Here is a 13,745-nt window from a genome sequence, read left to right as displayed (position 1 = left end):
TTTTTGTTTACACAAAAATTAACTACTTATACTTATAGTCCATCCATAAAATCAGAAATATAAATCTGAAATTCATAAATACTTCCACAAATAGTGGCACAGTCGCAGCAGGACAGCAATTGAACTGCAAAATGACATAAATGCTCGGCAACCGTGCTTTTATATAAGAATAAAGTCAGAATGCAATCAGTTCCAAACCAGTTAAATCTCTGTTGCAAAGAGACACAAGTGACTGATCGCAACGTCTTAGCAGTCTGTCTCATTTATAAATTAGACAGCGGTTTCCAGGCAGCGATTATCTTTGCCAGTCTGTTTGAGTGCGATAGCAGTCAGTCAGAGTTGGACTGAGACTGTCTGGAGTCCGGTTCACTTTCATCAGATGACTTGACCAGTTGCTTTGTGAAAAGTGGTCACCCAGAGGTTGTGGTTGTTGCCCTCTCAGTCTGAGCAACTATGAGCTTTAAATGTCCTATTTTAACTTTAGTGTGACTGACTCATTAAAGAGGCTTTCTTTGGTACGGTAGCAGCATATTTGGTAGAGACCAAAACCAGAGCTAATGGGAGAGTGAATATCAGACTTTGAAACACAATTTCAAATATACACAAATTCTATTTTAATTGTCGATATTTGCTAAATGTATAAACAAACAAATGTTTAATGTGTCAACTTTAATGTCGACACTTGACGTTTTATAAACATTATCATTAAAATGTATGTAACTGTATGGAATGATTTTATGAAACGTTGGTGAATGTATATGTTTGAAATAAAAAAGAACTGAACTGAACTGAAAAGAATGATCTCTTTAAGTTGGCACAGCATTTGTTGTGAATGAAATGACCTCCCAGTGAACCTTCTACATTCTGATTTTGCTTTGGTACTGACAAATTTGCAGATGCATTGTTGATAGAAATTGTAAAGATAAAATCCCAGTAGTTCTATTTGCTTTTGCAAATTAATTGTATGTGGGAGAATTTTGGAGCGAGGGTTAAAATGAAAAAATATGGAAAGAGGAGGACGAAGGACACCACGAAGGGCAAAGTTGGCTGGCATTCGACCAAATGACTGAAGGCAGATTGTCGCGGGTTGGGGGGAAACTGGCAGCCTAAGGACCTCTCTGGGCAGGAAGTGTCTGCTGATCATCTGTATGGGCGTGTCTGCATGCGGACAGCCGACAGGGAGGAAGAGACGCACAGGAAGATGAAACTCACTCGTCTCCCTTCAGCTGGTTTGAAATACACCGAGGGGCGGAGAACAAGGGAGCGAGACTGAGAGTTACAGGTTGTATGGGGGCACATTGATGAGACAGAGCCTTCACAAAAGGAGAGTTTGAGTGAGAATGAGAGACACAGATGGGCAGGAAGAAAGAGGGGGAGAGGGTGACAGATAGAGGGAGGGAAAGCTGTCAGTTCCCCCCACCCTTCCTTCCCTGCCTCTTCGGCTGTGCTGGCAGTGCCACGCTCTGGTAAAGAGAGATTACCAAAGCCCAGCCTGAGGTTGCATGTATGGACACAGTCATTACCTCTGCCCTGCTTACAAATGGCACTGCTGTCTGAATACAAACCCGTGTCTGTGTGTTCCCCTCCCGACCCCGGACCTCCATGCACCACTGCTTTCGAGACTTGATTTAGCGGGAAAGTTGTAAAACTTGATAACAGCTCAATATCTTTACAGGCCTGTTTATAGTGCTGCATTATTTTGTTTATAGAATATCGACCATCGTTGTTTTACAACGCCAGGCAGCGGAACTACAAATAAATCTAGTGATGTGAGATTTTTTTTTTTTTCTGGCAGCAATTATTTGCTCTATTACGGCCAGGGTGTGTAGCTTTTTGGTTGGCCAGTTTGGAGGATCACGCTCAGAGTTTGCATGTGATTGCGCTGGTGTCATGTGGACAATCTGTGTGTTGGCGCTCAGCCTCAGACAGCATGGGGTTAGAGTTCAGTCTGTCAGAACCCGCTGTCATTTCCGCCATCACTGTGGAGAATTGTTACCAACAGCCGAGTGGAGCTGACTGATGTCAAGATATACTTAGAAGCTAATCATGCAGCAAATAGAGGCACAGGGATTCCTGCAACAAGAATTGCCTGGATGCCCTTGCCCCAGTTAGAGCCATCCATGGGAAACATTTCAGCCGTGTCACTCACAGTTTATTTGGAGCTGTGTTTTTGAGAGTTGCTCATGGATTAATGGATAGAAAGCCCAGCCTGGACAATATTCCAGTGTTCTGTGCCTAATTTTTGAGTGATGGAGTCAGAGTCTCGTTTTTTTTTTTAAGAGAAATTCTGACTTTGAAAGATGGCCCTTGTTTTTAGTTTAGAATCCATGGACTGTTATAGCCCTCTGTTTTGTACAGAAGGATATGTGTCCGTTCATATCTTCAGGGATAGATGTTTGCCATTACCCCGCCTGAGAGTCGTGCTGTGCCATATGCTGCATATTTCTCTTCAAATAATCACAAATTGTGGCACGAGAGAGAGACCATGCAGCCAGCAGCATCTGCAAGAATTGCTCTCAGCTCATTAGAATTATCACCTTCACATTAGCAGAGCAGGACAGTTTAAGCACAAACATTACAGTCTCTCACCTTTCTTTAGAGCTGTCCATGGTGCTTGTGGGCTGCCGTATGTGAAAATTCAAGCGAAAGGCCACGGTGCTCTAATTAACTTCACCTGGCATTCCCACTAACTGTGAATGCGCCTAACCTTTACACAACCTCGCTTAGTCACCTCTCCACTTAAACACCCAGGTTGAAATTCTCATTTAATGTCAGTAAGCAGATTACCACCCTCCTCCCACCTCCCACCTTCAGTCTCTGCCTTCCTTTTCTTCTTTTTTCCCCCTCTACTTTCGTTAAGCTCCACCAACAGATTTTTATTCAGGGCGGCTACGGCACTTTGTGGTGGTAAATCAATAAAACAGTGTCCCCTATAACAGACCTCTGTGTTTTCCCTCCATCGATCCTGTCAGCCCAGATACATTCAAGAGCAAGCCAACGATTACCCTCAGCAATCCTTCCCTTGATCTATACTGCAGATGACAGGTGCCAGACATCAGCTTTGGGTAATTGTGATACTGAAGGGGGGCATCATTAATCATTCTTTCTTGGCCTGACTTTAGTTGCTCATGATCGGTTCATGGTTATTGTAGTTGTCATCGACACAGACTGCTTTCAGGCATCGGTGTCATCTCTTCACCTTGTTGGCACTGTAGCGTAAAAGACGTCGTTATGAATGTTGTCATCTTTCACATGTAATAGCGTCAAATGTCTTATTGAAACATGCGACTCACAAAAAGTATCAAGTGCAATATAGATAAAAGCAAATTAGATGGAAGGACTGAGGGAAAACAAATCTTTTACTCCAGATTGTCATTTGCGGAAAAACAATTCAAAAGTGTTGATGAAATATCTGTTCTCCTTGCCTGATTATGTCTGCATTATCAGCGTCTCTAAAGACATTCAAATCTGCTGCAATTTGTTGCAACGAGAGCTTATTTGTTTGACGGATTTGAGAATCGGTCACGTAACTGTGACCAAAGTGGAAACGTGAAACTCGGTTTCTTCTAATCTACTGAGAAAGATAATCAAGTTAAGATTTTAATTTAATCCACTTATTTCATACAGGGAGCTAAATTAATAACCGCCAGATAGGAAAATTGAAAGGTGTTACAATCTTGTCAGCATCAGTTTATACTTTCAGCAGGTTTAATCTCGGCAACCGAGCTTTTCCTCAATCAGGGTTTTGCACTTTTGTTACCTGGAGGTCAAAGTGCTAATTAAAAAAGGACCGACTGAACGTGCGAATGTTTGCGCTGCAATTCCTGTGACATAGGGAGTGGAGAAATTATATCAACAGGGTGCAAGCCTGAGAAAAAGTAAAAAGACATTGCCATCTTAAATGTTTCCCTGCAGCGAAAAGCTCCTGAGAGCCAAATGTTCAAGAAGCTTTTGGTCCCAGCTGGAGCGGAGATAGGACGTGATTCAACAAACCTATAACACCTTTTTACTCCACGGTATTACTACAGCAGCACTGATAGATAGAACCCTATCAAATGTTCCAAATAGGTGCTTCACTTTCAGGAAGAAGAGTCTTTTTAAATTCAAATCACTGTTGCTTTTGCTTTTCCATTACTTTGTTGTACTTCATCTTTAACCCAGTACACTCAATTTAGGCGGATTTGGTAGTATCTGACTTGTGATGCAACAGCATTCCCTGCTCATACATTGACTTAAATTTGGCATTGGCTGATTTCTTCTTTTTATGTGTTTATTTGTTTATTGCTTGAAACATATTGAGCTACCTTGAGTCTAACCCCCACCTCTGGTCCTCCATTTGTCAGTTTTGTGCAACTGACCCTCTGTGAGTTGTGAGCTATAGCTCACACTGTGTGAATTGAAGCATTCTCATCAGCGAGCTGCAGTGTCCTCATTCTTGTGTTTCCCCAGTGTCCGACTGCTTTTGATCACGCTAACAGAAATGAATGCCATTCACACACTGCTTTTAATGGACTGTGTAATGGGCTACTTCACTGGGTTCAAGAGGACATGCTGTATGTCCCTGCTTGTGCACCCACCTGTCTAATGGAAGCGGAGGGGGAGGGGGGCATTTTTAACCTAAAAGTGACAGCAGATGTGGTTATGGTGGCAAATCCCGAAACACACTGGGTAAACACTAGATCCCTTTGTTGTCTGAGGAGTTTGGATTTTTTAGTAGCTAATACAGCTCATGTGAATAGAAGAGAAGAGAAACACTGTGTTCAGACACAGAAAGCATAGCGTCGCCTCGTGTCATTTGTGCAAATTTAACAGCTGGATTATTTGTGTTTATTCACCCCAAACAGCCAGATGCACAGCTACAGCTAACACTGGGTGCACTGCGTGTGTCTGTGAAAGTTTTTTCTGCTCTCCCATTCTGCCATTCTTTCCCACTCCATTTAAATCCCTGGGTTATGCACAGACTTCCATTATTACACACTGATGTGTCTTGGCATCAATTTGCACCTTTCCAGACAAATTCGTGTACACTCTTGTCCTTGCAGTGACTTTAAAAGTGACTTAATTTTCTGTCTGAACACACATAAAGTATGGGTGGGTGATATAAACGATATACAATAGAAACGATATAAATTTGGCCAACGATAGAGATTTTGACTATACCGCTCTATCGCTATAGCGCATGTTGATGATGTAATCAAGCTGCGCCTGTTTTGGTCGAAAGCATCGCAGCGGCTAAAACCATTATCATCTGCAAATTATGCCGACAGTCATAGCAAAGAAACTTTTGAAATATGGGGAAAGCCAAAAACTGCGCTTCCTCCACTTTCGTAACATTGATTCATTAATGTTGAATTCTCTCGCAGCTGCTCTATTCCCATGTTGTTGCAGTATATTAATAACTAATCTTGTATTGTGGATGAATGATCAGTTGTTCTCCTGACTAGGGTTGCCAACCGTCCCTTAAAATACGGAATCGTCCCGTATTTCGAAACAAAAGTACACGTCCCGTATTGAGCTAATAAGGGACGCACTTTGTCCCGTAATACAGTGAGAATCAAAAGTAGTCTATAAATGTTAATGGAATTAACGCTTTGTTTGAAAACATAATTCCCAGCCCCTCTCCTGCTTTGTGACCAATGAGCTGACAGCACACTTACGAGTATGACAATTCAGATTACCACTCATCTCATTGGTCGAGGAAAGGTCGCTTACGGAGAAAATACCGGAAGACAACAAATGACCACAACAAGAAGCATGGCCAACAGGGAAACAAACGCAGACACTGCGGTGCAAGTCTCGGACGACAGTAAACCTAAAGCTGGGCAAACACTGTGCAATTTTTTTCAGTCACGTTATTCAGCTCCTGCTCAAACTGCACGATTGACTCGCAGGGGTTAGAAGTTGGTAGGTCACGATGCAGGTCTCACACTATACGGCCCGATGCTCTGATGCGACCTGAGTGCTCACACTGTGCGTCCATAAAATGAAGGTTATAACAGAAAATCTGTCGCTCTCCCTCTCTGTCTTTCACTCACACAGACACACACACCACCACCATCAACTTTGCTAAATTGCTAATGAAAAACATTGATCGGGCAGCTGTGATTGAGCAGCGATGTAAATCCAACTGTTTTCACGGTTGTTGTGGTCATGATAATTTTGTGATGCCACATCGAAAAGGCTCGGATGAGCTTTCCAAAGTTCTCCAAGTTGTGCCTCCGTCGCTTGTGTCCAGATCACACGCTGCACAGCCGTGCTGCTCCGTCTTTTTCACGGCGTTTACGTGTTTGCGCGCGAGCAGTGTGAGCGGCTCACGAGCGATTGATGATCGGGAGCTGGTCGTGAGGTGTTAATCACTTCTCGTTACCCCACGTATACTACACGACGCACGATGAAGGCCAAAATCGGTCCGATCACTCAAAAATCGGCTCAAAATGGGCCTAAAACTGCACAGTGTGAGCCCAGCATTAGAGCAGCAATGTTTGTTCCCCTCAGAGAAAGGGAAGAATGGGAAAAGGAAAACACCTGGCTGGAAAAAGTTAATATGGGCATGTGCAGTGAATATCAGCGCTATGTGGCCAGAAGTGTGATAATATAATTTATTTTGTGTAATAAACAACTGCAAGAATAGATGATTACAACAAATAGATGACTAATACATAAAAGTAATACATAGATGAATAATGATGATGAGTTAAGATGCGTAATCATGGGAGCAAGTGGGTTTACAAACAGGAGCAGCTGATTAGCATTAGAAAAGCTGAAATAATACCTCAACTGAAGCCAATTGTACTAAATGCACTAAATGTGCACTGTTACAAGAATGTTTTTCTTTCTATTGTTTTCTATTATTTTAAGTTAAGCAGGACAGAGTTCTTTTAAAGAAAGATTTACTTATATTCTCAAAAGTTAAGCATGACAGGCTTCTGTTTAAGAAGGAGACCTGTTTTATCGTGTTAATGTTGTCATTTTGAGCTAAAAATAAATGGCTAAATGATCATTTGTTTCACATGTGTTCATATCACAAAGAATACACATCTACTTAAATCAAATTCAAGTCAAATGGTTAAAAAAATAATTTCACACACAAAAAAAGAGCTAGAAAATTCACCACACTGGGAAGGGTGAAGACAATTGGGTCGCCCGGCCCTGGCCACGAGGTGTCCCTTATTTATTTTTCAGGGAGTTGGCAACCCTACTCCTGACTGAAGTTTGGCCCTTGTATAGCATCCTGCTATACGATTGCATTTGTCCCTAACCACCAGAATCCCTCACGTTAACTTTTATCGAGTGGAAAAAAAGTTGGCATTCATCCTCCAGCTTCACTACAGCTCGCTAGCAATCACGTAGCACAACATTATATACCAGCTAGTCCAACTTCAGTAACCCTGCAAACGCCACTGCTGTTTAGTTTTCTGTCTTCATTTATGTCGGAAGTGGTAGCAGAGCTGTACGTTTTAATTAGTTTCAAAAATCTCTCAGTCAGAACATGGTATGTCATGTTTAGGTGGAAACTAGCGAGCTAACGTCCTTCTAACTTCTAACTTTAATAACTTCTGTTTTCATGGATGCCTGGATGTTAAACTTAATTGTTACACCTGGTAAAACAGCAACGCTGATGATTTTATTAAAGATTAAAGAATTTAGACCGTTTTTAACTCTCAGTGATCGTTTGATTTTGGGACCGGAAGTAGACGGAGTTTTGGACCCAGATTACTCCGCAAAGCTCCTCACTAAGGCAGCCGTAATGCTCTGACAATCCATCAAGCAGTGCGGCTTACCAAAGTTGTACTAAAACATTTTTTAACAGATTTCTGCACGCCCAAATCGGTTCGAGGTCAGTAAGCACAACCAGAATTCATACAAAAGGTACACTCTCGATTTTTGAGAAAATTAAAGGATTTTAAGTGTGCCTTGTAGTGTGGAAAATACGTTATACAGAAGAAAAGAATATACCGCGATATATATCGTTACCGCGCATGCTTCGAATTATATCGCGATATGAATTTTAGGCCATATCGCCCAGCCCTAACATAAAGTCTATTCCAGGAATACCGTCAGAATGAAAGTATTTGGTTATAATCAAAGTACTGGACAGTTGAAATGTTTGATGTGTGAACCATGCAGCCTTGTGAAAAGTTTCATGGCATAAAATTGTTTAGTTTTAATAGGTAATTCTGGACCAAAGTGGTGGACTGACAGAATGAGTTTCCATCAAAATCTGAACCACTCAAAGGGTACTCAGAGAACACCTGCAGACTATTAACCTTTTTCTAAACATTAGGAAAAATGACTATCTTGCATCTTTGTAAAGAGCTTGACCTTACTGAATCAGTTTTATGTTCTTCTGAGACACTCTTATTTATCTGCTCATTCACTAAATTGCACAGTAGCTGCGTAGATTGGGGTGATAATTAAGTGTGATTATGTTGCTTTCTTTAACCCATTAAGACCGGATGTAGCACGAGTGCAGAAGGCACCTCGAGTCTTAATGAGGCAGAATGAAAGCACCGTTTGCAAGTTTTAAATAACATGTTTCTTGTCCATTCAGCATAAAAACCTTAATAATGTGAACATTAAAGTCCATTCTTGAATTTGTAAACAGGGCTTTCACAATGAAGGATCCCTTAGACAACTGGAAAAGAAAAGAAAAGCACCTGATGGATTTATTTTAAAATGTTAAACTCCAGGTGTTTGAGTCATCTTTTTTATTTGTATTTATTTATTTTTTGGTGCATGCTACCTTACTTCCTTCACTGAGAAAGGCCATAGGATGTGATTGAAAGTCTAGAAGGCTCTAGAAATGAAATAAAACTTGTCTTTCTATGTGCATAGATGAGGTCAGTAGCACAGTTATATTGAGTTCTTTAAGTTCTAAATTTGGCTATGCTAAAGGATGATGGAGACAGATTAAGGTCTTATTAAGGGGTAAGTGTTACAGAGTACAATCTGTGCTGCTGTTTTATAAAAAGTGCTGCAAAGGCATTTTCTGCAATAAGTCTTCATTGATATGCTATAAGAGTTGAAAGTGACAGCTCTGCATATGGCCTGGGTAATAGACCCAATATAGGCCTTGTAAAATATTGCAAAATGTGAATATGTACTTGATCAGTTGATGAGGTAATATGAAATATAAGGAAAGTAAAACGCTCATTTATTTTACACCCCAATTTGTCAAAAACATTGATCAACATCTGGCTATGACACAGTGAAAGGAGATGAACAGTGTTTACATTTTCTGCATTAGCCACTGTGTTAGCTAAAGGTTTGCTATTATGTTTTCCTTCATTTTCTATCATAGATATGCTGTTATAATGGTGGAACGTATTATTTAACATGACCAAAGTTACAGACAATGAGTTGAGTGTATGCACAAGTAAATCAAACGACCCAAAAACTTCAGACTGCCCCAACCAATCAGTTTAAGGTTTTTCTACTCTTGTATGTAAGCCAGCAGTCCCACCCACCTACTCTTTATCAGAATCAGAATCAGAAACTTTATTGTCATTGTCATGAGAACAACGAAATTAAGAATGGTCCCCGATCATTGCATCATCCCTAGCAATATCAAAATATAAATAAAACAATAAAATTCAATAAATTAAACGTTCTGCTTGCAGAGTTAAACCAATCAGAAAACTTAACTTAAGCTGACAACTCAGGTGCTGCCCCAAGGCTCAGTTTAAGATATTTAAAGACAAGTTTGAACCGTTGGAACCAGATATTTTCAGTCCCATTGCTGCAGGTGTACAAAATTTAAGCGGCAGACTCTGCCTTTGCAAACATTTGTGACAGAATGGGTAGTGTTAAAGAACACTAAGAATAAAGATCCCCTTTGGCTTAAAGTAATATTTAAACAAAGTATGCTTTAAACAGATGATGTGTAGTAAGCCTTAGAGATGCTTGTCTTCTTATAGAGCTGTTTCTCCTCCAGTTTTCTTAGTAAGTGTTGCTGCTGGAAGTTGCTTTGTATTTAGTTTTCAAAAACATAAAAGTCTTCTCACACCATCTCGAGGCAGTTTAGCCTCAAAATATGGCTGACCCGGGTAAACACTCTATCAGTCTCTGAGAATGGTAGAAAAACATACTCTTACTGCGTTCCACTGCGGGATTTTTTTTTTTCAGAGCGCCGAGCCGAGGGTATATAGCGCATACATTTCACACTTTGAATACTAAATTGAGAGCACTTAAATAAAATGACAGAGAGCAAATGTAGTGCACCGTACAATAAATAGTGCGCAATTTCAAACACAGTCATTCAAAAAATGTGATTTGTCCAAGTAGTCACCACGGAAACTACCTTTTGCTGCTGCACCACAATAACAGCCGCACTTCTTCTCTTTAAGATCCCGCAGATCAGCTACGCGTCAACGGCCCCGGAGCTGAGTGATGACAGACGCTATGACTTTTTCTCTCGGGTGGTTCCGCCAGACTCGTTCCAGGCCCAGGCCATGGTGGACATTATCCTAGCGCTGAACTGGACTTACGTCTCCACCATCGCCTCGGAGGGCAGCTATGGAGAGAAGGGAGTGGAGGCTTTCACACAACTCTCCAAAGAAGCAGGTAAAGAAAGGTGACCCGTCCACAAAGTTAAGTTCTAATTATTTTCTGAAATGTGTATTTACAATTTTTAAAACGCACTTGCACTTGCACCCACCCAGAAGATGATTAGTTTTGCCTTTCCAATTCATTATAAAATCTGTTTTGGGTGGATGAATTATTGATCTGTTTGGCAACTTCTGCTTTCTCTCCCCAGCCAGTTGTGGAGTGTTACTAGAAATGTAGACAGAGAAACATCTTGTAGAGAAGATGCCGCGTCACAGTAATGAGGAAAGCCCGAACACATCTTACTCTTATTTAAATGCAATCATTGAGTATTTTGCTGAAGCAGAAAGGGTATTGTTTGAAAATACATGTCTAACATGTTCACTTTATCCAAAGAGGAGAAAAGAGAATAGTTCGGAAACTGGTCATTTGGGAGAGTTTTGTTTTATATTCTGCCATTGTGGGTTTTTTCTTTTTTTGTTGTTTGTTTTTTACCACTGGAAGTGAGATTGCACGAGTCTGAGCAAAGATGGTCTCTCTGAGTAGTCAGCTCGAATCGCTCTGGTCTGTATGTAGCAGAGAGGTTTAAGATATTTAGTCTGCTTAGTAAATGGAGTCGAGCTTCTTGAACGTTTTTAGGCTGTTCTCACAAAAGCCATATAATTACAAAGAAAATTAATGGTCGATAAAGTTCCCTATTAGAAACAGCTTTGTTTGTTTTGTTCTGATTGTTTAAAGCCACTGTGATCCTTTTGCTGGGTAAACAGGTGATTATGTTTAGACTTGTGTCCAGAGAGGTTAGGATCTTACAGCAGAGCTTTGCATTCACACAGGTGAGGTGGTTTCTGGCTGTAACTGGGCTGAAAATTGTGCACACGCGTGACTCACCAGCTTTTTCCACATTGCTGCTGTTGTTGGCACATAGCGGTCTGTGTGAAACAGCGGTCGTTACTGTCGCCAGGAGATGCTCAGTTGGTATACAGTACAACGGGTCAACTAGCTTTATCAAAAAATTGAGTTTATTGTGCTGCGCTTTACAGGGTCTGCAGAGATTTTCTGCAGTTGCTACTGCAGTTTGTGTGTGAAATTAGGACAAGGGTACATTACTCCACATTTTCAATGCCCTGTGTATTCAAACAAACATACTGAATGATTGCAGAAAGATCTTAATGCACAAGAGGTAACAACAGCTGGGCTTTTTGTAGCTTCTCTGCCTTTTTCTCCTTTGTGCAAAGAAGATGGATGTCACCCAGGTCTGGGAAAAATTACCCTTCATCCATGATAGGACACAGCCATGCCACAGAAGTACTTTGCTGCTTCTCACCTCTATAGATCCCAGTCCATTTCCTGTAATTTTGAAGGGAGTGATCTCTGTCTCTTCTTCTAATAGACTAATGCGCAGAAACCTCTAAAATGAGCGAAGCTAATGATGTCCCACAGGCACCGATCAGAAGTCCAGCATGCATGAATATTTTATCTGTGTGCATTCATGTCCAGTGTGATCACTCATTAAAACTTTAAGAAGCTGTTTGTGCCTGAGTAATATGCATCGACAGATAGACGGGGCAGAGGCAGAAGTAAGAGAGAGAAAGTAGCCTGAATAGGAACAAATAGGGAAAAGACCTGATTTATCCTAAACAGTATCCTGAGATAAACACAGCTTCTTCCCACTAGTTTTCTCATTTCCTACTGATGTCTCCTATATTCTTATGCAAAGAGCAGTAAACACTGTGATATTATTATGACTCTCTAACAGCTACATAAGGGCTATGGAATTATAAGCCATTGTTGTTCAGTCACACTGTTGCAACTGAGCTCCAGTCGCTTTGCACTATTTTGTATTCATACACAAATGGGAATTATTCCCTATGACGGAAAGCTTCCAGTACCCAAGGCATCTTATCTTTAATAAACACATTAATTATGTAATAGCGTGAATGTACAGTCACAGAATTCATTCAGGGGCACCGGTTCTGCACCAGAACTAACCGCAAAGGTATTGAATTAAATAAGAATTATTCTAAATGGCTGACTATATTTCCTAAATAATCACCGGGTTCTTTATTTACCTCAACTTCAGGACGTAACAGGCTTTTGTTAGAGGCAGGCCTTAGTTTGTAATATCCTCCATTTCATCTCTATAAGTAATCATGATTAGGTACTAAGCCTCGTTCCAATCTTCTCCCACTTGCCCTGTTAAAGTTACTGCATTACACTCTTAATACTGTGGCGAGCAGTGACTCAGTCTTAAATTAAATCAACAGGATTGCCTGAGTTTATCTGTTAAACTTTTTATTTTACTTTAACAACAAGTAGAGCATCACTCTGATGCACAGATCCATAAACAATGGGCTGCCATCTTTTTTTTTTTTTTAGAGCTAAAAGTGTTTGTTTTTGGATGGTTAGAAAGCTGTATTTAAGGATGCATTGAACAGATACCTAGCATATAAAAAAAACTACAATGCTTTAATTTTAACTTAACAATAAAATTAACAAAATACTACAGCACAGGCATCGTCAGTGGTCTTTTGGTACAATTAGCCACACAGCAAACAAGATTAGTCAGATAATTGTATTAAAAGTGCTCCAGACAACAGAGCTGAGCTGATGAGCAGCAGACAGCTAGCAGCTATAGCCGCCTGTTTCCCATCTGCCTGTCACTCAAAGCGGAAACGTCTCTAATAATGCATAACTTTGGGCTCTCATAAAATTTACTCTGGTGAGTTATTAAAAATGTACCCCCCGTACAGTTTTCATGAACAGGAAAATTAGCAGTGCCGACTAAAAGCATTTTTTGTAACAGGCTGTCGTGTGCACGTGGGAGTCTTTGGGGGCTGACTTGCATTTGGATCCAGCCTCAAGTGGCTATTTGAGGAACTATAGTCTCTGGCACTTCTGGGTTGGCTTCGCCTTTTAAGCCTGGAGGATCCCGCTTGCCCTCAACACATCAATGTGTGTCAAAACGAGGATGGTGATCAATCCAGCTACCAAATGCACTCGTGCTCTGCTAATTTCACACGGTGTTTAATGATGCACAGCATGAGCACATGAACTGTAAATATAATAGAAGAAAAAAAACTAACAATAGCAGAATATGCATAACATTGTAGCTTCCATGGAAAACCTTCATATTGCAAACCTGGATCCTCCCTGACACACTCCCTGAGGACACTGAAACGTAACACTTCCTGCAATTGTTT

General features: G+C 40.7%; 1 protein-coding gene across 1 annotated transcript in view; it reads left to right on the top strand.

Annotated features, from left to right (window-relative positions):
• The window catches only part of LOC146611088 (metabotropic glutamate receptor 7-like), a 73,652-nt gene that overhangs the window by 18,448 nt on the left and 41,459 nt on the right, over window positions 1-13,745 (top strand). The window contains exon 2 of the mRNA XM_085345435.1: window positions 10,347-10,563. Coding sequence (XP_085201561.1) covers window positions 10,347-10,563 — 217 coding nt within the window. The remainder of the gene's footprint in view (window positions 1-10,346; window positions 10,564-13,745) is intronic.

This window comes from Diplotaxodon limnothrissa, linkage group LG20 (genome assembly GCF_057381915.1).
Source record: "Diplotaxodon limnothrissa isolate DT_005_m linkage group LG20, D_limnothrissa_male_GT1.1, whole genome shotgun sequence".
NCBI classification, from domain to species: Eukaryota; Metazoa; Chordata; class Actinopteri; order Cichliformes; family Cichlidae; genus Diplotaxodon; species Diplotaxodon limnothrissa.
Note: the sequence above shows the minus strand (reverse complement) of the source record. Positions and strands in the feature narration are given on the sequence as shown.